The following is a 26,654-nucleotide window of genomic DNA, read 5'->3' on the forward strand; positions in this document are numbered from 1 at the left end:
ATTACACAGAAACAGGAGCTCATGTTGTAACTTTCCTTGCACTAAAGACTGCAAAAATAGCTTTAAAAATGGGGTTTGCTTAGTTTTCTCACTGGACTTTTGAAAAAGTCTTTTTAAAAAGATGATACTCTGGAGCGTTACAGCAGAGGAAGGAAAAAGTAGAAAACAGTCTGAGCTTTTCTTGATTACCGTCTACTTTACATCTCAGTCACTTTTATTTTTTTAAAATCTAGCGGTAAGTAACATTGCAATTGTCATGATCTTAATTCTTGCACATAAGGGGACATAACCCAGGCTTCTTTTTACTGGACAAGCACTCTGTAATACCAGTATTTAGGTATATGCCTTGTTAGGTATCCGTTAGTTATCTAGATCGACAAGGTGAGTGAGGTAATATCATCTATTGAACCAGTTTCTGTTGATGAAAGATGCAAACAAGCCTTTGGGCTACACAGAGCTCTTCTTCAGGTCTGGGGCATGTACTCAGAGGGTATGTGTACACAGTAGAGAAAAACACATGGCTGGCCTGTACTAGCCAGCTCGGGCAGCGGGGCTGTTTCATTGCTGTGTGCTCCAGCCCAGACCCAGAACGCTACGCAGCAATGAAAGACCCCCACATCCTGAGTCAGCTGGCAGAGGCCAACTGCGGGTTTTTCTTTGCTGTGTAGACATACCCAGAATGTCACAGTTAAATGCAAGGTGGATCAGATTGTTTAACATAAGTAGTTAACACACATTTCAAGGTCAAGTGGCTTGTTAACACCTCTCCAGTTATAGGGGGGGAAAGAAGAGGGAAAAAGTGAGGGGAGGGTTTAATGGGTTGTAGATTTGTTAATCAACCATAAATCCAGTGCGTCTGTTCAGTCCATGATTTTTAGTATCTAGTAAAGTTATGAATTTAAGATCCCAGGCTCATTTTTTTGAAGGTGCTGTATAGGTTTCTTTTGAGGATGGGGACTCGGAGATCAGATATAGAATGATCATTTGTGAAAAGTGTTCACCCACAGGTGATACTGTTTTTGGCTTTTACCTTTTTTTCTGTTTGAGTTCATTGAAGAGTATAGTGATTGTCTCGAGTCACCGACATAGTTGTTATTGGGACATTTAATGCATTGAATGAGATACAGCACATGTTGTAGTAGGAATGGATCTTGAGAGGTGTGTTGTGGGGGGTGTTGATCATTGTAGCAATGGAGATATGTCTAGAGGTTTCGCATGTGTTGTTCTGGCAGGGTCTGGCGCCGCTTTGAGTTGGTATGTCCTGGTCTGTGGGTCTTGCTTCAAATGATGAGCCTAGAGTGATTGCAGGGTGGTTTAAGGCCAGAAGAAGGGGTTCAGAAAAGTTTATTTTCAGGCTTTGGTCCCCATTGAGTATGGGTTGTACTTGTTTGATCATACTCCATACGGATTCCCGTGTGGGGTGGTAGATGAGAACTAGGTTGTGCGGTCAGAGGGGGTTTTACTTCTGTGTTGAAACAAGTTCACCCAGGGTATTTGGGTGGCCCATTCCATGATATGATCTACTTCTCTGGTGGAGTGTCCTTGTTTGGTGAAGGTGGTTTTAAGTATGTTAAGATGTGCATTGCAGACTTCCTCCCCAGAGCATACACTGTGGTATCTAAGGTTATGTCTACACTGCAATTAAAAACCCACAGCTGGCCAGTGCCAGCTGACTCAGGCTTGCCGGGCTCGGGCAAAGGGGCTGTTTAATTGCAGTATAGATATTCTGACTTGGGCTGCAGCCTGAGCTCTGCGACCCTCCTACCTTGCAGGGTTCTAGAGCCCAGGCCCCAGCCTGAGCCTAAACGTCTACACTGCAATTAAACAGCCCCTTAACCCAAGACTCCCGAGGCTGAGTCAGCAGGCAGGGACCAGCCGTGGGTTTTTAATTGCAGTGTAGACCTACTTTTGGGTACCTGGCTGTAGATACCAGATTTCTAGAACAAGTTACCTAGGTCCTCATTTATCCACCGGTGCAGAAGATAGTACATCATCTGCCTGCCAAATAATTTTTGTTGTTTAACCAATGAAGAATAAATATGTGTTTAGCAGGATCCAGATATTGGAGATGAAACATAAACCACTGGTGATAATTTGGTGTAGCTTGCCGTGAGGATCTGTTTTCATACTTTAATAATTGAATTTTATATCCTCTGCTTCTTGTCTAAATTTAGAATAAAATTTTATTTGCAGTTTTCTTTATCTGATATTGTGCTACTTAAGAAAATTACTTTTTTGCGCTACAGAGGTAAAAGTAGGCTCCAAAAATAATTCAATTAATAATTCAGTTGATAAAATTGAAAAAACAAACTCTCCAGGGATGGAAAACAAAACTCTAAAATATCTGTGCCAAGCCCAATTGAAATTTATTAGAGCAAAGAAAATTGGTACACATTTTGCAAATAAAACAAAAAATTGTCCATCTGTAGCATTACTCACCCTGCCCAATGAATACCCAAGAATTTCTCACTTAATTTTTTTCATGTTCTATCTGGTTTGGTTACAGCTGAAGTTGTATTAGCTTCAGTATTCTCTGCTGCATGATTTCTCCCTAACCTATTTTCTGTGCGCTAACACAGGGTTAATTGTAATCATTCAGGCAGCAAAGCTCAGCCCTATTGGTCATGTCTTGCAGTGAAGGAAACACTGGAATGTAGTCAGCTGGAGTAATAAGACAGTAGGAAGCATAGCAACAGAGGCTGGAAGCATAAAGATTCAAGCTAAATGCTCTTGGGATAGATAATAGAAGCAGCTATGAGGAAGATTGGGTCTCAGGCACATACATTCATGAGTAAGAGGTGCCATAACTTTTACTAATTTTTTTCCTTTTTTTAAACAAGATACAGCTACACTGATTTTTTGCAAATGCAAATATAAAATTTAAATAAAATAATTTGCAGTCTTAACCCTCAAAATCTTGAGTTCAGGAAATAACCCACCAGGAAAGAGGCTATAATGGAAAATGACAACCATAATTACCTGTATAAGGGACATTCTCAGTTACTTAAAAATGCTGTTTTTTAAAAATGTTGTTTTCTATTAAATTGATCCCATAACAATATTCTCTCCCTCCTCCCACATTTTCTCTTTCCTGCATTGTGGTCCTGTGTTTTGTGCTTTGAGAGGTACTGTAACAACTGACCCTTAAGTAAATAAATGGGAATTCATTGCTCCCCTGCTTAGGCAACAATACATGACAGAGTTTGTATCATGCTGGGATATTGCCTTCCTTTGGGTGCTTTGTCAGGCATGAGGCTGAGGAGTAATCACTCAAGAAATGGCAGTATTTTAGCTTGGCATATGACCTCAAGGGTCTTAATGCAGTTATTAAGTGTCTCTGTAAATATTATTTGTGGAAAAACATTGTAAGAAATAATTTGAGGTTTTTAAGCATTATGCTAAAAAGGTTCTGAATTTAAAATTATATAAGCTAAAGAAATTGAAATAAAAAATCTAACCCTTTAATGACTGCAATTAATTGGTTCTTCTTTCTTCTTTTCAGGTGTTCTCCTTCTCCACCTTGGCCGCCTTCTTCTCCCTTCAAATCTGGCCATTTTGACTGTCTTTTTGTATTACTTTCCTTTGTGTTAGGTTCTGTTAACTATTTCTTGTCTTATCTCTACTTGTGTTTTAAGAGAAGTCTTCTTTTCAACTTCATTTTCGTTGTCACTGGATCCTGAAATCCAGTCATCAATAGTTTTCTCTCCAAAAATACTAAAATATACAGGTAATCAGTTTAAGCTTGCTTAATATTTCTGGCTGTTTTTTGGTTCATTTCTGGAATTCTAAACTTTTCTCTAATTTGTGGTGCTGTGTCTTGACATTTCCATGCCTCTTGACAGGTCTGAATGCAGGATTTGCTAGTATATTTTATAATACAATTATTACTCTTTTTTACAGGGGCTGGTTATGGAGTTACTGTTTTCAGTCATTGGATAACATTTTAAACAATCACATTATTTAGTGTCCTCTTTGGATAGTCATTTAAAAAAAAATAACGACCTATCTAATGTTACTGCTATAATGAAAGTTTTGACAAACACTAAATCATTTTTTGGCAATTGGCTATCTAAATCTAAATGCCACAATGCATTTCATCCAGCATTTAGCAATTTCTCCTATTAATCCAGCCAGTCTCCTTCACAAAAACCCTCTGAATGATTCTCTGATCGGTTTATATTGTAATGAGGGGGAAACAGCAGACTTCAGTGGATGCAGGATTCTTGTAATACTTTTCAGAGTTTAATAATGTTCATAGTTTAATTACTAAGCAAGGAAATCCTGTAGTGAGGGGTTGCACCTACACTGCTTTCCATGAAATGCTGGCAGAAGCAAACGGAAAAGGATTTATTTTTCCTTCCCAGCTTCATTCTGATGCTCTATGCTGGAGCAGCACAAATATTCTAAGGATGCTGTGTGTGGGGGGAGACAAATAAGAGAGAAAGCAGGGCGATAGCAAAGAATGAGGAGAGAGAGTAGGATGCAGCCCTCCAAAATTTAAATTTTCTTCTCCACTCAGTCACCCGGTTGGAATTCTTCACATGGGGCATATCAGAACCAGCTCTTCTTTCAGCCATGACAAATGGACCTTTTACTATCAGAATGCTCTGAGCCTTACTTTTAATTTAACTGTGTAACTTGAAAAATTCTGATCATGTTTGTCTAGGTACTTGTAAATCCTCCATCACCATAGATTGAGTGCTTCACAGACATTAATGAATTTTTCCTCACAACACTTCATGAGGCAGGCCTGTATTGTTATATTTTGGGGATTTTTTAAACAGATTGCTATGTAAGGCACTGTGCGATTAAGCAATTTGCCTGAGGTGTCACAGGAAATCTGTGGCAGAGTCCGGAATTGATCCAGGTCCCGCAAGTCACATTCCAGTGCCTTAACCACAAGACCAGCCGAAGATTTTATGTTGTATATTCTGTTTCAAAAATTCAGGGCCTTATGATTTACAGTAAGGCCACTTTACAGTGCCAGAGTGGGGTAAAGGAGCTTTAGTGTAAATGAGAATAAGATCCTCAGTTTGAATAATATTCAAAGTGGTTTAAAAATAGAAAAGAGAAACACTGGAGTGTTTGGGAAAAGTAGAACACTGACACAGAAAGGGTTCTGAGGCTCCTTTTTCTCAGCTTGGAGAGGCACCAGACTGATTTGGGGATTGGGGTAGTGAGAAGAAGAGCGAAAATGAGAAGACTTCTTGTCCCACATCCCTGACTGGTGGAATTCCATACTGCAAATATTAACATAGAAATTAGTGAATCAGACTACTGGTGCATAGACTTAGATGTCAGGGCCACTCATGGTGGTCAGTACCACATGCTTTAAAGCAGTGGTTCCCAACCCGTGACCCTTCGGGGCTTTCAAAATGGCCCGCCGCGTCCCTCCTGCTGGCTGCAGAAGGGAGAAGCTGCCTAAGGATCCGGGCAGAGCGCGTTGCTGCGGGGCTAAAAGACCGGTTCAGGCCCCTTGCTGCAGCCAACGGGACGGGAGATCAGCGCTTCCCTGCCCCTGGCTGTAGCAGGGAGCACAGCAAAGCACTCCGCCTGGGTCCATAGGCATTTGCGTCTCTGCTAGAGCCAGCAGGAAGGGAGCACTGATCTCCCGTCTCCCTGGCTGCAGAAAGGAGTCACTGCCTAGAGACCCAGGTGGAGCACATAGGGCTACAGGACGCATGTGGTTTCCCTGCTGCAGCCAACTGGATGGGAGAGTCTCCTTGCTGAACGGCTTCTGTCTGGGGAGGGGGAGGGGTGCTGGCATTGATTGGTGGCCCTTCAGAGTAGTAAAAATTATTTCTGTGGCCCTCAAGCCAAAAAGGTTGAGAAGCACTGCTTTAGAGGGAGTGGCTAGAAATCCCATAATGAATAAGTATGGACCAGTGGTTCTCAACCCGTGGCCTGCTTGCAGCCCAATCAACACACAGCTGTGGCCTATGTGACATTTTCAGAGATATACAGGTAGTATATATGTTGTGTGGACGCAGCCCACATATCACACAGAGAGTTGCATATGCAGCCCACAATGGTAAATAGGTTGAGAACCACTGGTATGGACTACGCTGCCTAAAGGGGATGCTTTTTCCTAACTCGTGTCAGTTGGTGCTTTTGTTATGAATCATGAGTGTTTTTTATACTCTATATACATTTTATGTAACCATGGATGTTCTCATCCATATAAATGTCTAATCCTGCTTTGAGTCTTACTTAGCACTTGTCACCAATCAATCGTGTCTTGTGGCAATGAGATCCGGGGGATAACTATATATTGTATTCAGTATTTCTTTTAACTTTTAAAGATTTTTTTTCTTTTAAAACATGTTACCTTTCCATTTCATTAATATTCCTTTTTTTCTTGTATTATTAAGGGTATATCTGTTTAGCATTTTGATTATTTATTATTTTATATCAGTCTCCTCTTATTTATCTCTTCTCCCTAAATAGTCCTCATCTTTTCAGTCTTCCCATATGAAAATAGTTCCATGTTCCTAATAATTTTTGTATCCCATTTCTGGTCTCTTATGACATGGGATGATTCTGTGGGCTAGAGACCTCCATCTTCTGGAGTTGGTACAGTGTCTACCACAGAGTGGCCTTAATTCTGACTGTGGCCTTTGCGTACTACTGCAACATAAACATTTAAATAATAACTGAATGTAGCATTCCAGGTGAGGGCATACCTTCCATTTACATAATGGTGGTTTTTTCAGTGTTATCTTGTTCTTCATATTCCTTAATATATTGGGTGCTTTGGTCCACTGTTGATCATTGAGCAGATGTTTTCATTGGAAGGATGTTTTCATCATCAAGGATGCCTAAGTGTTTCTTCCTAAATCGATATATGTGTCTAGATAGTTCAGATTGCATGTGTAAACAATGAAAACAACTTTGAATTTGTCAATATTGAATTTAAAATACTCTTTGCAGTCCAGTTAACTTACTTTTTAGGACCTTCTGGAGTTCCTCAAGGTCTTGTATAGTCATGACTAAGCTAGATACTATTTTTAAAACATTCAGTGTTTTGTCTCTAAACAAATGAGACATAGTCCCTGTTTTGAAGAGCTTGCAATCCAAATGTAAAACCCGGTCTATGTTAGAAACTGCAGTTGGTTAGGGGTATGATTATTTGTGATGTTTCTATATTGGCAAAAGTCGTCTTGTGGTTTGCCAGCATAAAAATGCTTTTGCTGGAATAGCTTATTTAACTTGCTGAACTGGCATAAGATATACTGCCAAAAGCACTTTTTTGACGGTATAATCTGCATCTGTACTAGGAGAGTTTGTTGATATAGCTATACCTGTGTTATTACGCCAGCAAATCTTTTTGGTGTAGACCTGGCCTAAGACAGCACACAAGAAGTCAGAGCACAAAAGTGACAAATAAGCTTTTTGAGTTAAGTCTGTCATGTGTGAGCCTTTAAGAGTAAAAAGAGAAATATGTTACTTTTAACTAAATTAATTTTAAAAGTGCTTTTTTAAGGGAGAATATAGATGAGGTTAGAAGGGTGAGGGAAGAGGAATAATGTAAAAGGCGGAAAGGATGCAAGGAAAGGGGAAAGAGGAGGGGTGTTGTGGATGGAGAAGATAATGGGAGGCACAGTGGTGCAAAACAGACATGAGGGTTCAGACTAGGTCATTACCTTATTGCTAATGGATACTGGAGTCCTGGAAGGTCCATTATTCTGTTACAAGAATCTATGCGCTTTTATCTATAGAGCAGGAGAAACAATATGAGCATTTTTGCTGATATTGCACCTGCCAGGGTCTTTGGAATGTTGCACTGGAAGAACCTTTGGAGAAGGTGGCTGGTGGTGATAGGTGCTACTGGAACTGGTTGTACTTCAGCTGGAGAGATGTGGGATGTGAATGTAGTGTATTCTGTTTATATATTGAAACTTAGTCTTAGAGGTACAAGGTTTTGTTTGTGGGCTCTTGTTGGGGCTGAATTGGGGAGAGGATTGATGGGAAAGAGTTAAGGGATTATGGGAATGAGCAAAGAAAGAAGTAAACTGAGGAAGTCAGAGGTAGAAGGGGATGAGGAAGGAGAATAAGCACAATAGAAAGTATTAATGTATTGGGCAATTAAAGGCTTTAATGATAGGAGAGGTGGGAAACAAAAACCCAATGTCAAACGGAGTAAATAGAGCAAATGAAAAAAACATACCCAAAGTCCAGGTTTCAGAGCTCAGTTAAAGTGATTGTATCAGGAGGCTGTGATAGTCTGATAATCTACAAATGGGATAAAGGGCAGCAGGAAGGCCCTGACTTGTGCCTTGGCTGTGGCTGGTGCTGACTGCTTGGGGAAAAGAGCTCTGAGGGTCCTAGGGCTTTCCAAACTCCACCTGCTTGAAGTAGATTAAGGAGAATGGAGGTAGCTGGGTCCATTTCCCAGGACTGGTCTCCGCGTCCTGAGCGGGTCTGGGGCAGTTGGAATTCCTTGACTTGCTTTCTGCGCTCTTGGCTGTACTTGTGTGTCACTGTAATTTGTGCCCACTTCACCGTTCTCCCTTTCCATTCCCTCTTCATTAATGAACAGTCTATGGGCAACTCCTTTCAAAGTTGTTCTCACAAATGCCCCAGTGCAGCCAGCCATGTCAGTGGCTCATGCATACAAGGCTGCAGGGCTGGTCCGCTGAGTGCAAGGTCAATCTTCACATTCTCCTGGACTCAGCTCAACTACAAGAGCACATGAAATCCAGTTCCATGGAGCTGCAAGAGGGAAGAGAGAAAATGGGTAAAAAAGGAGAAAAGGCAGCAACTGTATTAAGTCCTGAAGCAAAGGGATGGTAGGTGGGGGCAATAGCAATCCACTTCAAATAGAGAGTGCAACTAACTGAAGAAGGTTGGGAACCAGTTCCTGAGGTTATTCTTACATTTGTGTTAAAGTAGCTTCCTACTATTTCATGTGATAAATTTGACTGCTCACTGAATATGTTTTTACCCATAAATTCCCCCATTCTTCAAGAGGGAAAACTCCCTGTTGACAGTAGATTAATCCTTTAAGTTCTTTTGAGAGAAAGAAGAATAGCTCCCATTAAAATAGATCAAAATGAAATCCATGTTTTACTTTATTTTGAGAGGGGGGAAGTATGATTGCATTTATCTAACACTTCATAAGAAAAATATTTCCAGCTTTTTAACATTTATTTTGTGTTTAAAGCATTAGAACCCCTATCTCCATACAACTGGTAAACTTTGATCAGAAATTTGTTCCATACCTATGTGGCAAAGACCATATGTAAATTTGTTGTTAAATTTCCGGTATCTCATTTCATCGTTCATAACATGACATCCATTATTCATTCTGACTTTGTAAGGTAACTCCTATTATGGTAAATCATCAAGAGTTAGAACTATAACACAGAAAATGTTGCTTAACTCCAATGTGGTTAAAAACTTTATAGTCGGAAACATTCAACATAATCTCTAAAATGAGATCTTTTTCAATAAAAATGTGGGATCCCCACAATTGACGTTCCTTCAAAATTCTTTTGAATAATATCTTCTTGTAGTGCACCAATCCAATTCTCTGGGCACACTGGAGTCATTGGTGTAGCCCTGTGTATAAGTGCTTTGGTGCATCAGGGCCTGTCAAATCTATAAATATCCAATGAAGGCTTTACTATGCCTATATATGTTATATACCATTACAAATATACTAATTTAATCTATTGTACTCTTGTGCCTGACAGAAAAGTTACTTGTTAAAAACAAAACAAAACTCATAATCTTTTTTTGGTTTATTTCTGTTCAGAGCAAGTTGCTAATGATATAAAAGTAACATATTATGGGTATTTCTGACTTACATTAAATTCAGAGCTTTGTCCAATGAATTAAGATTATTTTCTAAGGGCAAGATTGTCTTTTAGATATACACTTAAATCTGGGATTTATAGCCATTTGATTAATAAAGGAGTCACAATTAGTGAATTATTTATGGAAATGGTTTCATATTCAGCCCTCAGGGTATCTGACATAATTTGTACAACAAATGGGACTTCTTCTTCGAATGCTTGCTCATGTCCATTCTGAATTAGGTGTGTGCACGCCGCATGCACCGACGCCGGAAATTTTTTCCCCTAGTGGTATCCATAGGGCCAGCTCTAGTGCCTTCTGTAGTGGCGTACATATGCGCTCCTATATAGGGCACTGTCAGCCCCCCTTCCTCTCAGTTCCTTTTTACCACTCATGATGGTGCTGGAACACTCTCTCTTGCTCCGCGAGCTTCAGTTTCCTCTAGTGGTTGTTTCTTTATATAGTGTATATAGTTGTTGTTCCAGAGTTTGTTAGTGATAATTTGGTAGTTTATTAGTTAGTAGTTTACCCAGGGTCGGGGCCTGCCCTGGTCCCTGGGATTTAAACCCTGCGCTTCTTGCAAGAAGCCTATGCCATTGACGTTCAGACAAATCTGGTGCATGTTGCTCAAGTGCCTGGGGAAAGCTGACCTTCTGGAGAAGTGCAAAATCTTGAGGGGTTTTTACCCCTGTACCAAGAAGGACTGGGACATTAGGCTCACGGCCCTTCTCATGAAATTGGCACTCAGGCTGGTGTCGGAGCCGCGTTCAGACTCAGCACCCAGTACAATGGTGTTGACTAGAAGCGCTCCTTCTGTACCGTTGCCTGCTCAGTACCAATTGACATCGCCAGCACCGAAGAAGCAGAAGACGCATGCCGAGAAAGCCCCGAAGTCGGCTAAGGAGGACTCTGGCACCGCAGGAAAAGCCAAGTTGGGACCAAGAGTGTCTCCACCCGTAAGGGTGTTGAGCCCGACTCTGGCCCCACCGCCAACTCCGGGGAGTGGCAGGGGCCTGTGCCATCTATTGGTCCCTTCTACACCTGAAGCATTCCAGGTGATGGAGGCTCTATTAGCTCTACCGGACCGCCTACACCGCAGGAGGGTAGAGCAGGTCACTGAGGTTCGGATAACCAGCCTGGAGGACTAGCGAAAAGACCCTGGCGCAGGTTACACCGCAGCCTCTCCCGTCCATGCCAGGCTCGCAGTGGTCACCCGAGTCCCGGCACCACTCCCTGGCACTGCACGGTCGTAGATCAGGGTCGAGCCCATGGTCCCCCAGGCTGGTACCAGTGCTCTGGTGATTGGTGTCTGAAGTTCACCGGCATCAATCCTCGGAACACCGGTACTCCCTGAGCCTGACCTTCTCCCCCAAGACCGAGGCCGCTTACTTCACCTGGATCTAGCCACGCTCCACCTGATGTCATGGATGCTCCATAGCTGAGCAGAGACAAGCGCTACTGCTCTTCCCAGGTCCATAGGATCCTGCTGGAAAGCAGAAAGCCTTCAACGAGGGTTTCTTACTTAGCCAAATGGAAAAACTTTACCTGCTGGGCAGTGAGTCAAAGTATCTCACCGACTGAATCTCCCATTCAGTTGATCCTGGACTACCTCCTTCATTTGAAACAAGAGGGTCTGGCATTTGCGTCAATCAAAGTTCACCTGGCAGCAATTTTGGTTTTTTGCCCTCCAATCTATGGCAGGTCGGTTTTCTCCCATGAAATGGTTTCTAGGTTCCTTAAAGGCCTGAAGAGGCTTTTTCCTCAGGTTTGGGACCCAATCCCACAGTGGGATTTGAACCTTGTCTTCTCGAGACTTACAGCACCACCCTTTGAACCATTGGCTTCCTGTTCCCTCACGCACCTGTCCTGGAAGATGGCTTTCCTGGTGGCAATCACATCGGCATGGAGGGTATCTGAGTTGAAACCCCTGACCTCAGAGTCGCCATACACGGTCTTCTTTAAGGACAAAGTGCAGCTTTGCCTGCACCTAGCTTTTCTGCTGAAGGTGGTTTCCCACTTCTGTGTGAATCAGGATATATTCCTACTGGTGTTTTATCTAAAGCCTCACAAGTCCAACAAGGAGAGGTGGCTTCACTCTCTTGACGTATGGAGAGCGTTGTCTTTTTACATCAACAGGACCAGGCCATTCCACTGCTCCACGCAGCTATTTGTAGCGATCACCGAACAAATGAAGGGCCACCTGGTGTTGTCTCAGCGGATCTCATTCTGGATTTTGGTCTGTACCTGGTCCTGCTACGAGCAAGTAGGGGTCACTCCCCTGGCTTCCCTATCTGCCCACTCCACAAGGGTGCGGGGTCTTCGGCAGGCTTCCTGGCAGATGTGCCTATTCAGGACATATGTAGAGCTGCTACATGGTCCTCCATACATATGTTTACATCCCATTATGCCATCACGCAGCAGGCTTGGGAGGACGCTGGATTTGGCAGAGCGGTGCTCAAATCTTCACGGCCATGAACTCCTGCCCATCTCCGGAGGCACTGCTGGTAAGTCACCAAATTCAGAATGGACATGAGCAAGTACTCGAAGAAGAAAGAAGTGTTACTTACCTTGTAAAAGTTGTTCTTCGAGATGTGTTGCTCATGTCCATTCACAACCCACCCTCTGTCCCCTCTATCAGAGTTCCGGTAAGAAGGAACTGAAAGAGAGGGGAGCCGGCAGCGTCCTATATACGAGCGCATATGCACACCACTACAGAGGACACTAGAGCTGGCCCTACAGATACCACTAGGGGAAGAAATTTCTGGCACAAGTGCGTGCGTCATATACACACCTAATTCAGAATGGACATGAGCAACACATCTCGAAGAACAACAGTTACGAGGTAAGTAACCGTTCTACCTCTAGTCATCTGCATTTACTGGACAATCTTATATTTGTAGTGCCAAAAAGTAATAATTCCTTTGGAACAAGGTTTTTAAGGTATTTGGCTCCCAGTTGATGGCAGCAGTTGCCAAGAAAGCTTAGAAAGGCAGACAAACTGAATTCGTAATGCTCTGTACAAAGTGTATAATAAATCATGCACTCAGTGGTAACAGTTAGAAGACTATATAGTTTTAGAGTGTGTATGGGATGGGTGTGGGGGGTGTAATCATTTAACATATCTGTTACCTTATGCTATTCTTTTGTTCAGGAAAAATGCTTTTTTTTTCACTCCTGTCCAGTGATAGAACAATTCTGAAAGCAGTCCCAAGGGCTAAGATGTCCAGTTCTTCGAGTTTTCCATAAAAGGTACAGGGCTGCACAGAAGGATGAAATTGAGAGTGAAATCCTGACCCCATTGAAGTCAATTGGAATATTTTTCCAGTAGCAAAACTGATAGTTACAATAACGTATTAAAAAAAGTTACCTTTCTGTTGGGGATATAATTTTAACCCAGATTTTTAAGACTGCTTCTGTAGCTAACATATTTAATGTGATTTGATTTGTAGTTTGTTTGTGTTTTTTTATATGGTTGGTATTGTGATGATATTGTAGCAAACCTCTGCTGGGGATTTTTATAGTTGGATATAGAAATGTAATTATCTTATGGTGAAGGTGTTAAAGATACGTTACTCCTAGACATGTTACTGTTCTCTATGGGTATGTCTTCACTTAAACCACTACAACAGCACAACTGCAGCATTTGTGTGTAGACACTACCTACACCAATGGGCGGGGTTCTCCCATTGGCGTAGATAATCCACCTCTCTGAGAGGTAGCAGCTAGGATGATGGAAGAATTCTTTCATCAATCTAGTGCTGTCTACACTGGGGATTAGACTGGCATAGATATGCAATTTGGAGGTGTGGATTTTTCATATCCCTGACAGAGACAGTTATGCCGAGATAAGTTCCCAGTGTAGACCAGCTCTCAGATGGACAAAACCACTTATTAGAATTTATAACAACTGTAGACCAGATCCCCCCAGCTCATTCACTAGTTGAGTAAGCAGTGTTTGCTCTGAGGTGACCGTGCGAGAACAGAACATTCTTACTCAGAAGCTCTGCTCCTTCTACTTATTCATATCTGTTGACTTTATTTAGTAAAATAGGCTTTTATTTCTGTTAGCAATGCAAAGCAAAAAATCGCTATGGAAGTGTGAACTGGATTCTATTCCTTCTTGTATTTAATTAAGAGAATTCTTTCCCAGGCTTCAATAACAGTGCCAGTCGGTTACAAGGTGTAGTACTGGTTTATTTAGAGGATGAGGACTGAAAGGCAGATATAGGATGTTTGCTTTGTTAAAGTTTTCGCCCAGTGATGATATGGTGTTTTTGACTTTTATCATTTTTCTGTGTGAGTTCATTTAAGAGCATAATGATTGTCTGATTTCACCCACATATTTGTTGTTAGAGCATTTAATGCGCTGAATGGGGTACAGCACGTGTTGATAGGCACGTGTAGGACCCAGGGATCTTGAAAGATGTGTTGCAGAGGGAGGTTATTGATCCTCATAGCAGTGGAGATCTGTCTGCAGGATTTGCATCTGTTTTTTTGACAGTCTGGTGTCATTTTGAGTTGGTGTGTCTTGGTCTGTGGGAACCTTGCTTCTGATGATGAGCTTGGTGAGGTTGGGGGGTTTGAAGGCTACAAGAGAGGATTTGTGAAAGATTTCTTTCAGGGTGTGGTTTGTATGAGTGAGGATGAAATGGGTAATTTTAAGGTGGATATCTGAGTGTCGTCCATTGTCTTCTAGGTATTTGAGGCATGTTGAGGGATGTTGGTGTATAGGGAGGTGACCTCCATAGTAGCGAGGATGATGTTCTGAGGGAAGATGTTAATGTTATGGAGTTTCTAGAGGAAGTTGGTTGTGGCCTGGAGGAAACTGGCCCTTTGTGTGGTGAGTAATTTCAGGATTGTTTCCGAGTCCTAATATTCCTTCATTAAGAGTGCAATGGCCGGATATGGTGAGTCTGCCTAGGTTCCCTTGTTTGTGTATCTTGGGAAGTATGTAGAAGGTTTCTGAGTGGGTATGTGGGGGATGAGAGTTGCATATGGAGTTATTGGGAAGGATTTGATGATATCCTTTAAATTCCTCTGAATTGTGGTGTGGGGTCGTCTTTGAGTTCTTTATAGTAGGTGTTGTCAGAGCATTGTCAGTTGGCCTCATTGATATAATCGTCATGGTTGAGAACTATAATGGCACCCCCTTTGACTGCTGGTTTGATCAATATCTGGTGATTGTATTTCAGAGATTGAATAGCTATCCTCTCAGTGGCAGAGAGATTGTGGTAGATGTGATGGTTAAGGATTTCAACTGGCAATTGTTTTCAGGAAGCAATCAATGTAATAATCATGTGTGTGGTTTTGTCCTTTGGGAGTGTCCAGTCAGATGATTCTTTTTTCTATGACTCTCCATGGGGACATGGTAGATGTGGGTGGTGGTCTTCTACAACAGACACTGGTTTTATGGTTCATTACAACAATTTGTACTCTATTAGCTCTCCTTTGTCCTATGACAGTAGAGGTGTTAATTGCCCACTTCATTTTAAGTGGTTTCTTTCAACATGTGTTAACCCCTTATGCTTATTAATCTGTCCCACCTTGAATGCACGGTGAAGCGTGAAAGTTTGTGTCTTCCAACAACAGAATTGGTCCAGTAAAAGACATTACCTCATTCACCTTGTTATTAGGACTATCTAATATATATATTTTCAAATATCCAAGTTTTCTCTTTCTCTCCTCTCCTGCCGACATAATAAAGCCACCTAAACAAGTCGTGATAGTTATGTCCGTGGGAGAGCGTCTCCCGCCTTCATAGCGCTGTCCACACAAGCACTTAATCAGGCAAAACTTATATCGCTAAGGGGGGTGGTTTTTTTTCACACCCCAAGCGACAAATGTTTTGCCGGCATAAGTGCTACTGTAGACAGGGACTAACAGTGATAGGCACAACAAAAACCAGTGACTGAAAGTAGAAGACAGACCAATTCAAATTAGAAATTAGGCACGCATTTTTAATAGAGAGATTAACCATTAGAATAAACTAGTGATGGATTCTCTATTTTTTGTTGTCTTCAAATCAAGTTTGGATGTCTTTGGCTACTGAAGATCTTCCACAAACACAAGTTACTAGACTCAATACAGAGATAACTGGATGAAATCTAATGACCTGTGATATACAGGGAGCCAGACTAGGTGATCTAATGATCTTTTCTGTTCTTGGTTTAAACTCTCGGTATCTATGAATGACTGAGCAGTTCCTGGAGAATGTAACTGGCCACTTGTCAGTATTCAGTGATTCAATGTTACAAGGCTGATGATAGTTTTCACTGAATTTTTAATTTGGCTGTCAATTAATCACAGTTAATGCATGTGAGTAACGCAAAACAAATTAACTGGATTAAATAAATAGTCGTGATTAATCACACTGTAAAAAAAGATGAGTATTTTTCAATTCACCTCACACAAGTCCACTCAATCCTACTTCTTGTTCAGCCAGTTGCTAAGACTAACAAATTTGTTTACATTTACGGGAGATAATGCCACCTGCTTCTTATTTACAATGTCACCTGAAAGTGAGAAGAGGAGTTTGCATGGCACTGTTGTGCATTGCAAGGTATTTACATGCCAGATATGATAAACATTCATATGCTGTCCCTTCATTCTTTGACTTCTAGGCTCTAAAGTTTTACATTGTTTTGGTTTTGAGTGAAATTGTGTTAAAAAAAATTAAATTAAATTAAACAAAAATCTACATGTATAAATTGCACTTTCACGATAAAGAAATTGCACTTCAGTACCTGTATGAGGTGAATTGAAAAATACAACTTCTTTTGTTTATCTTTTTACAGTACAAATATTTGTAATAAAAAGAATATAAAGTGAGCACTTTGTATTCTGTGTTGTAATTGAAATCAATATATCAGACAATGTTGAAAAACCATCACAAATATTTATAATAAATTTAAATTGGTATTCTGTTATTGTTTAACAGTGCAATTAAAACTGTGATTAATCACCATTATTTTTTTTAATTTTGCAAATTAATTGCAATTATTTTTTGTAATCATTTGAAAGCCCTACTTTTAATAGTTTCAGTACCTGTGCAACTCTCTGACGAATGATAATTACAAGAATTAGAATTACATCAATCAGATGCAAGACATTCCCATAAATTGCCATTTCCTGAAGGAAAGAGAGAGTCTCAAAAGGTAAATTCTAGACTAGCAACATATGCACATTTGTAAGCACATTGTATTGTCATTGTGGGGAAACCTTGTAAAGGAATGGAGATTAAGAGTTTAATTTTGAGAGATTTTATAAACTGTGAAAATGGTATTGAGTTTCAAAATCTATATTGGTAGCTTAGTTGGGTTTTCTTTTTGGTTTTTGTTTCTTTTTGGGGGGGGAAGAAAATTGCATACATAATGTAAAATACTTTTGTTTTTATTTTTTTAGGGTACAAAAATAAAGGCTGAAAGTATAATAAACTTGAGAAATTTGTGTGTCTGAGAACACCAGCAAAATCTAAAAAAACCCATGGAAATGATAAATGGAGAAGAAATGTTTTCCAAAATCTGTACTCATCTAATTTTTCACGTTTTTAAATGCAGACAGGCAGGCACAGTACTGTCAGTTGAACAGTACTACACTCATTTGGGGGAAAAGAGATGGGTTTCACAAGATTTTAGGAGATACCAACATGGTGACCTCAGGGAACCTCCTCTCGTATTGGTCAAAGTGTATTGAAAGATATTTTTAAAAAAATAATTTATCCACTTTTCAGTAAAATACGAATGACCTTTTTATGTCATCTCTAAACAGATACTTGCAGCATTCATATTGTACTGGGATCGCTGCTTCTAAAAATCATTGCTTGCAGCTGCTTTTTCACATGTTTTCAGCTAAAATATATTTGAACTACTTGGGTTATGCCAAACTTAAAAATAAAGAGAAAAAAATTAAAGAAAACTCCTTTTAAAAAAATTGTGGAGGTGCTCACTCCCACCGTTGTGAAAAGTCTGGAACAGCAGGATTTCCAAGTGTCTGTAAGTCCCATTAGTGCACGCCACCTTTTTGTGATTATTTTCCATTAAAAAACAAAACCATGCCTGTGTGAGTCTAATTAGAACTCAGAATGTTGCATTTTTGTTATTCCTGTGCAAGCTGACAGTGAATTCTCAATGCCTCCAGCGTTCCTCTCTCCTCTCAGTTGAATTTTTTCAAAACTTGTTGTTGTAAAGCTTACTGTCTCTTGTATTGGAACATAGCAGTATCCAAGCATTTAAAATGGTCTGTTTTGGTTTGTAAACCTTTTGTACTCAGTTGAAAATAAAGGATGTTATGATTGACTGTTTTAATTTCTGGCATTAGAAGAAAGGTCGGTTTATTCTATTAGTATATCTGTTTTTCCCCTTCCATTGAAAATATAAATGTTCATACATGTTTTAGAATATTGGATGGCCTCTGTTAAAATGCAGTACTAGGTGTAATCACATTAGTATGCATTACGCAACAGTAGATTTAAAAGCTCCTTGAGCAAGTGCAAATACATCCATTATGGGAGGAAAGGGCACACTATACTGTGACAGGCATACAGTCTCTTTTTTTAGAAAAAAAGAAACAAGACTGGATCCAACCTACAAAATCCAGATCCAGTTTTAACACCTGGAAATTCAGAGTCTTTTGGTTTGGATCTGTTACTGTTTGTTTGGGAATATAGGATTATGGTAGTTCACAGTTCCAGACACCAGATGGTGCCGCTCTTCTACTTCAGGTGTCCTTTTGAGTTAATGGACACTGGAGGTTAGTTCCAAGTCCCATTTAACTTCCATGAGCCATATTCTTCAATGACCATTTTGACTGAGTAAGAGTTTCAGTATTTAACTGCCTGGTTTTGTTTTATTGTCGTATTCTGTTTAACTCAATGGGATACATACTCTTCTTGTATTTCATTGATACTTAAAAGCTCTTATGCTCAATACCTAAGTTTTTACATCCAGTACTTTAGGTGTCAGTAGGCAAAAACTTCAGTAAGGTGATACTCAATATTGAATGCCTCCTAGGTGTGTAAAATATATTTTGTGCATGCATGAATTGTTGTTTATGGCTCAAGGGAACGAGCTTTTTATGATGTCAATTCCAATGTTTAGCGGCTAGGTGTAATGACTGACAACAACAACAGTGTAGAGATCAAATAACCATGTTCATTGCATAATGAAGAGTTGGTAAGCATCCACAGATTAGGTTCTGTGTGGTAGAAGCATAAACTGGAATACAAAAGACAATGTGACATCAAATGACTATAAGTTGCCCATTGCTAGCATTCACCCAAGAGAAGCCTTTGGTACAGTTTTGTTGCATGTCTACACTGCAGTAGATTGCTTTTGTAATATCACAGTAGTAATGTGTAATCTTGCATTTTATTTTAAACAGTTAGTTTCTGAGATGTTATGGAGTACAATAAATTCATCTAGTAACGCTACTAAAACTCATTGGCAAGAGTCAGTGAATTAATTGATTATTAACGTGCTGCAGTAATTTAGTCAGCTCCAAAATGCAGAGCTTGTTACTTGAGCTCACCTCTAAACTTTAACATATCTAAAGTAGCTGTTCCTTTTTAAAAATTAATTAAAAGCTTTTTTTTGTTTGTTTGTTTGTTTTTTTGTTTAAAAGTATGCTGTTTGTTTAATGATTGATAGTGAAAGTGTAAGTATTTTGTTAGATTTCCCCACGACACTTGTTTATTGATCTTTATTTCTCTTTATTTAGATCCCCATATTAAAGTCTCTGGAAAAAAAGAAAATGTTAAAGAAGCTAAGGAGAAGATCATGTCTGTCTTGGACACAAAAGTAAGAAGAAAAGTAGTTTTAAAAATTAAAACCTGCATCTAAGTCCTGTATGGAGGCCCCTATTTCTTTGGCATAGTGATGCTGAATTCTGCAGCAATTTAGAGTAAATTAAAAAGCAGAAGCTTCTATTAAAATTTTACGTTAAAATCAATAATATGATCAGTAAAGTGTCCCTTGTGGGGTGTGTTTTGACACTCCATTAAATACTCTTCCATTTGAAACTATTTTTCAGTTTTGTTTAGACTTAAGATGACAACACTGTGTCCGAGTCTGTTTTGTTCAAGTTGGGGAGGAGATTTTCCTTCTCATATAATCTAAAAACTTAAACCAAGTTTTCTCTTTTAAAAAAATGCAATCAAACTCCATTGTGAATAGTGTACTGTGTGGCCAATTCTGTAATGCAAACTTGTGGAAATCATGGTGTTTTTCCCTAAATTTATAATATTTCAGAAATGAAATGTTGAGTGCAATAGTTTGACTATAAATAAGTGGCTGGTGGGGTGTTCGCAGATCAAGTGTTTGACAAAATTATAAATTGACAAGTCATTCTCTCTGCACTCAAATATTATGGTGATCTAAGCATTATGTATGTAAATACTTAGATAAATGTAGGACAAACACTAATATAATAGAAAAAACTGAGAACTGAAAGATTATTTGGAAAGTTTAATTGATATTAAAAATGTGAGGTGATGTTCAAAAGAAAAAGCTAAACTAATTTCACTGAGTCCAAAAGAAAGTCAGTTTATTATTCAGGCTCAAAATGCACAGATTCAGTAAAAACAGTTTTGACATCTTTGTCTAAATACCTTCTTTCTCCCTTATCCTCAAAGCTGCTGCTAGCATTTCAAACCTAGACATATGCTGTTGAGTTAATCATTGAACTCAAACTGATTGAGAACTTTCCATTTCGTAGGGTAATTTTTAATTCTGTGGCGATAATCTTATCCACAAATCTTTTCAAAGACTTTTTTGTACTGAAACATGCGGTAAGGCTGAAGGTTCCATGATGGCCCAGGAGATAGATAGATCAACTCATATTTGGGGACTTTAATTTCTGAAGGCCCTGGTCTGTGATCACAAGTGTCTTACCTCAGACAATTTTAAAGCAAGTCCAAACAAGCTTATGAAGACAAAATATAAAGGCTGGATGCTCATCATAGAGTTGGAAACTTTCCTTTTATTGTACCTATTAAAATTGGCACTCATTTTGAGAGATGGCATGAAGCAAGGCTGCATCTTAGCGCCTACCAGCTTTTGCATCGTCTTCTCTATTCTTAAGCATCCTTTGGAAAACAATCAATCTGGTGTACTAATTGAATCGAGGGCAGACGGCAGCTCGTTTAACATCAGGTCATTTCAGAGCACGAGGCATGTCATCCAGCTCTGTATTTGAATCTGCTCTTCACAAATGACTCAGCAGTCATCTCTAATTCACCTGATAATTTGTAGATCATGATGAATAAGTTCTCTGATGCATCGATCAAGTTCGGTATGGTAATTAATATTAAGAAAACAGTTCTCATGTCACAGGGCACTAACATCCTACCTTAAGTCTACTTCAGTAATGAAGCTCCGGACAACATGGATCACTTCTGCTATATTGGCTCAACTTTAACCAGCTCACTTAGCCTTGGTACAGAACTTAATATGAGAATCGGCAAAGCCTCTGTCACCATTGGCAAACTAACCTCACATGTCTGGAACAACAAGCTGCTAATCCCAAATACAAAGGTGTCAGTTTATCAGGCTTGTGTTCTCAGTACTCTCCTTTACAGCCATGAAAGCTGGGTCACGTACTGCAAGCAGGAGCAAAGATTGAACAGCTTCCAACTTCGCTGTCTCAGAAAAATCCTTGGAATTACTTGGGATCAAAGGATCACTAACAACGAGATTCATGAGCAAACTGGCCTATCGCCTATGCAGACCATGCTGTAAAATGCATTAAGAATTCTGTTGATGTTTCTTAGATGCAACTCTCATCCTCCTTGCTTTAAAAGTATTTTGCCATTTGTGAAACTGGTAGTATAGGAGTCTAATATATTTGTGTCCACACCAATTTCCTTATCAGAAATAAAATATTAATTAAAAGCAATTAAATATAATGTTCCAGTATTAAACGAGTCTTAATTTAGTCAACATTAAGCCATTGTTAAAATATTCTGGTGACCTAACTCTCACTAATATAGTTTTATAAATGTAATTTACTACAAAATAGTGATGTTCAGTTATTCCATACATCCAATAATAAATAGATGTTTTGACCTCTAGAGTAATCGAGTCACCCTGAAGATGGATGTTTCACATACAGAACATTCTCATGTGATTGGCAAAGGTGGCAACAACATTAAAAAAGTGATGGAAGAAACAGGATGTCACATCCATTTTCCAGACTCAAATAGGAATAACCAAGCAGAAAAGAGCAACCAAGTAAGTATTTAATATTTTATTTATATTTTATATTATATATCCTTAGAGAATGGTTATGGTGGTGCCTGTAGTCATGCAGTCTTCTGGCGTCGCATCTCAATACTATCATGGACAGGTACAAGGGTAGTACCACAGTAGTGAGAAGCAACTGTGGCTACAGTGAGTCATTCTCTGTGAGGGTAGGTCTATATCAAAGATCAGTATTAAACTCATTCCTGTTTGTGATTAGAATAGACACCTTGATAAAGGAGATTAGGAGAGAGGCTCCTGCTTTTTGCCAATGACATGTTGTTGTGCCATGCAGATAACTACACACAGGAAAGGGATCTAGAAGGAGGTCTTTTGGAGGGCTGCATTAGAAGAAAACAGCTTACAAATTAGCCAACAAAAGACAGAATACGTGTGAAGCTTCGTTGAGAGTGACAATGAGAAGCCAGTAAAATTAGGTGGTATGCAGTTAGTCTGTGCAACAACTTAAATGGCTCAGTTCATTGTTGAGCCATCTTCGGAATATAGATGCAGATGTTAGGAGCTTGTGATGGGGCATAGACTCCTTCCCTTCCCTCCTCCCTGTCCTTGGTCACCAAAGAAATCACTCAGACTCTCTTCATTTGTGTCCACTTTGTATAATTTATTCAAGTCCCCTCCAGCAACACCTGTACAGTGCAGTACAAAAATTCTAATACCTATGACCCTATTTCCTTTAGCCCCTGTTCATCACGGCCCAGGGAGGAAAAAAGATCTCCTTTCCTTGGGATCTCCTTCAGTCTGGGCACAGCCTGCTAACTCTGTACTCCCCTCCACTCCCAACACTTCCTTCCTGCCTTTTATCAAACTAGTCCGCTGATGAGCCAATTAGTTCCTTAACACATCCAGCCTCCTCATCAGATTAGCTAATTCCTCCCTATTTCCTCAGCCAACTGTCACCAAGGAAATCCATTTGTTAGGCCTCAGTACGCTGTCACGCATGAAGAGTGCTTGGTGTAAATGGAGGGAGTAGGTAGGAATTCTCTGCTATAAGAATATGCTAAGTAAACTAAGACCAAAGTATGTAAGATCGTGATTAGGCTCACCACGGCATTTGAGTCCGAATGCTAGCCAATGAGGAAGAGAAAAGAACTACTACTTCCACTTCTAAAATGAAAATGTTCAGGAGAACTTTGGGTAAGACAAGAGCTGATAGGCTGTGCAATGAAACAGTATGAGTTATGATGCAAGTGAGTCTCATCATGAGAAAGACAGGGGAGTATCTGCTGAGATGGTTGGATCATGTGAGATGATGAGTTATGGGATAACTTAGAAGGTATAAGATCTAGTAGTCACAGGACAAAGACCATGAGAAAGACGTAGAAAAAGGTGGCTTGGGGTGCCCAAGGAAGGAGTTGAAGAAGGTTGGTGTCAGCTGGGGAGATGCACTTGAAAAGAATGCTTAGAGATGAAGAACAAGTTGCTGACTGATTGAGGAGACTAGGAGAAGGCAAAGAAGTAGTAGATGATCATGATGGTCCCTTCTGATTGTAAAGTCTGAGAATATATGCTTTTAAATATAATCTTTTTATTCTATTTTTAATGCATTATATAATTATTTTTGGTTTAATCATTTTTTGCTTTGCTTGTATATATTGATGTTTATGTAAATTAACTTTTCGTATCTAAATCAAGTGTGGATTATTCTAGGTGGACTGAAAGAAAATCTGTTTTTGCAAAAGGTTCTCCTTTATAAATAGACAGGGACAAATAGTGAAGTCATAATCAATTTTTAAATTTTTTATCAAATTCTTTCAAATATTCAGGGGATTTTTATTTATTTTTAAAATGTCTTGGTGTGTTTGGCACATGTTAAAAATTATTTGGAAATTAAAGTTTGTAGATATCTAACAAAAATGAAAACATCTGATGAAAACAGTTCAACTTCATAGTGTTTATTAGAGTTAAGGTTGATTGTTGAATTATAATGTATCAAAAAGAATCTTGCAGTTCTATAACTCCAAATGTAAAGGACATTTTTTACTTTTCAGTCTGTCATCATAGCACACTAATAATTTATTCAGGCTTTTTTTAGGTGCCATCTTCAATAAAACTCCCAGTGGCAACTTAGGATGTCATTTTTAAAAAGTCAAGGAAACATTGTTACATATTCAATATCAACCGGAAGGATTAATGTACTCTTGCAGAACAGTAATTGCAGGGTTAGTTCTGAATGGTATGTTAAATTTTTATTGTATTTTCTTCTAGTTGCTTGTCTGAAGTTTTCAGAATGTTGTAACAGTTTGTAGTATAAAAATCAATATACAAAAGCAATCCTTTACTGGAGGGATTCAGTTTTCAACTACCATTTTAAAAAAATGCCTTAGACAGCAACAGAAGTACAATACATATCAAAAAATAAAAAATTACATAACTATTTGGAGAATTTTTCAGATACTTTATGTGAAAACTTGTTACTATATTGTGTGTGTTCTGGCTTTTCCAGGTGTCTATTGCAGGACAGCCAGCTGGAGTGGAGTCTGCCAGAGTTAGAATACGGGTAACTATCTATTTCAGTAACTCACATGCATCTCAAAGAACTGGAGATAGAAGAAGTTGGAGAGTAGGGATGGGAAATGATAGTTCAGTTCGGAGTATTCTAGGGTTGACTGGCTCTGTGGTGTTGTCCCTGTGCAGGTCATATCAAAATTGCAAGAAAATATTGTCCACAGTATTCACAATGAACATTCATTTGTTTAATCTTTTTAATTACAAGATTTTAAACAATAATACAGAATAAGCATAAAGGGCTCATGAGGCGTGTGTACATGTGTACGTGCACATGTGTTACAAATATGTTAAAAATATTAGCATCCATGTGGGCAAACTACAAAATGTTGAAGTGACTCATGTTTAGTCAACTTATGTTACCTAAACTGATGTAAAGCCTGAACTTAGTGTCAGCTATATAAAACAGATTCAATTTTGTAGTCCTTATACTAAGAATTATGTGGTAAATTCACTCTCTGCAGTGGACATTAGCTGCCTTTATTGAATTTTAACTGTTATATGCAGCAGGTGTAACTAATGTGGTGGACTGTAGCAAAAAAGACCCATCCCCACCCATCACATTCTGCATTGATTTCCCTCATCATGACCATCTGTTTTGATTTTATATGTATCTCAGACAATTGTGTTGAAATGGGCACTGTGTTTTGAAGCATGACATATTATAAACATTTTAATGTTCTGTACTTATACATATATTAAGGCTGTATGTTTGACGGCCATGATGGTTGTGACCGAAACAGTGACTTATAGGGCTTCTCCATACAAAGTTATTGTTTTTCTAACCCCAGCCATCCCACTATGGAGTAAGATCTCTGATGAATTTTCACAAAAGTAGTTCAATATATTGTATGTAAGTATAGAAGAGTGTGGGAATGTGACATGGTTGGTTTTTTGATGCTCTTTAATTGCAAAAAACTGACTTTTTTTGAAATTTTTCTGACAATGTGTGACATTCACACTTTTTTCCCTGACAAACTAATGAGGATTGTGATAGCAAACAACTTGTCTTAGATGATGTCAGCAAACTAACGTTTCTGTAAAGAAAGCTCAGGGAGGTTGTAGATAATCTAAATGTTATCACAACAGAGTGATAGAAAATTCTGTATTTTTATTAAGGTTGTAGTAAGCTAAGTAAATGTGATTATTCTTCAAATACATGCTATGGTTTTTCTCAATCTCACTCTAGGAGCTGCTTCCATTGGTACTTATGTTTGAATTACCCATAGCTGGAATTCTCCAACCCATCCCAGATCCTAATTCTCCCACAATTCAGCATATATCACAGACTTATAACATTTCAGTTTCCTTTAAACAACGTTCTCGAATGTATGGTGCTACTGTCATTGTCAGAGGGTCACAGAATAACACCAGTGCAGTGAAGGTAATACATTTAATGAAAGTTATTCCAGATGTCTTAAATGTGTAAAAACTTAGATAGTTGCTTAAACAGTATCATTTTGTGATACCCTGATTGATCAGTAAAGCATTTATTATTTTTTTTATTATTACTGCTTTTAAACAATTTGGGTGCATTGATCTTAAATGTTTTGGGTTTTTTTGATAAAATAGGATTTGTGTGTGTACAGAAAAATATTTTCAGTTTGAAACCTAATTTTATACGTTTAGTTTACATTTTAAATATATCAAAAACCTTACCCAGGCTTTAAGCACTCTGAGAAATGGTTAATATCAGAGTCCAAAATAAAAACAGCTATACCAGAGCAGAGGCCAATCCCAAGTAGCTCCAAAAACAGCAAGTAAGCAAAAATGTAAAACAATGAACCAACCCTAACACACCCCTCCCCCCCCCCTCAGTCCTCCCAAGATGCCTGGTTAAGGTCTGCTTGAAGGTCAACAAATTTGGGCTATTTCAGACAAAGGGGGGGAAACAGTGAATTCAAAAGACATGGAAGGGGCCACTCATTCAGGACATGCTGCCAATGGCCTCTTAAGATAAAGCAGGGGAGCTCCAGCTTGAGTACTTGTGCAGATGACAGCAGTGGCAGTCTGGTATAGGGAGAGAGGTGGTGTCAAGTAGATAGACCTCAAGTCAATTAGGGCTTTGTAGACCAAAACGAGGGTCAAATCTTGCAA

General features: G+C 39.2%; 1 protein-coding gene across 1 annotated transcript in view; it reads left to right on the plus strand.

Annotated features, from left to right (window-relative positions):
- The window catches only part of BICC1 (BicC family RNA binding protein 1), a 191,516-nt gene that overhangs the window by 130,946 nt on the left and 33,916 nt on the right, over positions 1 to 26,654 (plus strand). Inside the window, exons 4-7 of the mRNA XM_067552536.1 lie at positions 19,513 to 19,592; positions 21,864 to 22,022; positions 24,496 to 24,549; positions 25,747 to 25,941. Of these exons, the coding sequence (XP_067408637.1) occupies positions 19,513 to 19,592; positions 21,864 to 22,022; positions 24,496 to 24,549; positions 25,747 to 25,941 (488 nt within the window). The remainder of the gene's footprint in view (positions 1 to 19,512; positions 19,593 to 21,863; positions 22,023 to 24,495; positions 24,550 to 25,746; positions 25,942 to 26,654) is intronic.

Source organism: Emydura macquarii, unplaced genomic scaffold (assembly GCF_026122565.2).
Source record: "Emydura macquarii macquarii isolate MOO-44397 ecotype Brisbane River unplaced genomic scaffold, CSIRO-AGI_Emac_v2 contig_1390, whole genome shotgun sequence".
NCBI lineage: Eukaryota > Metazoa > Chordata > Testudines > Chelidae > Emydura > Emydura macquarii.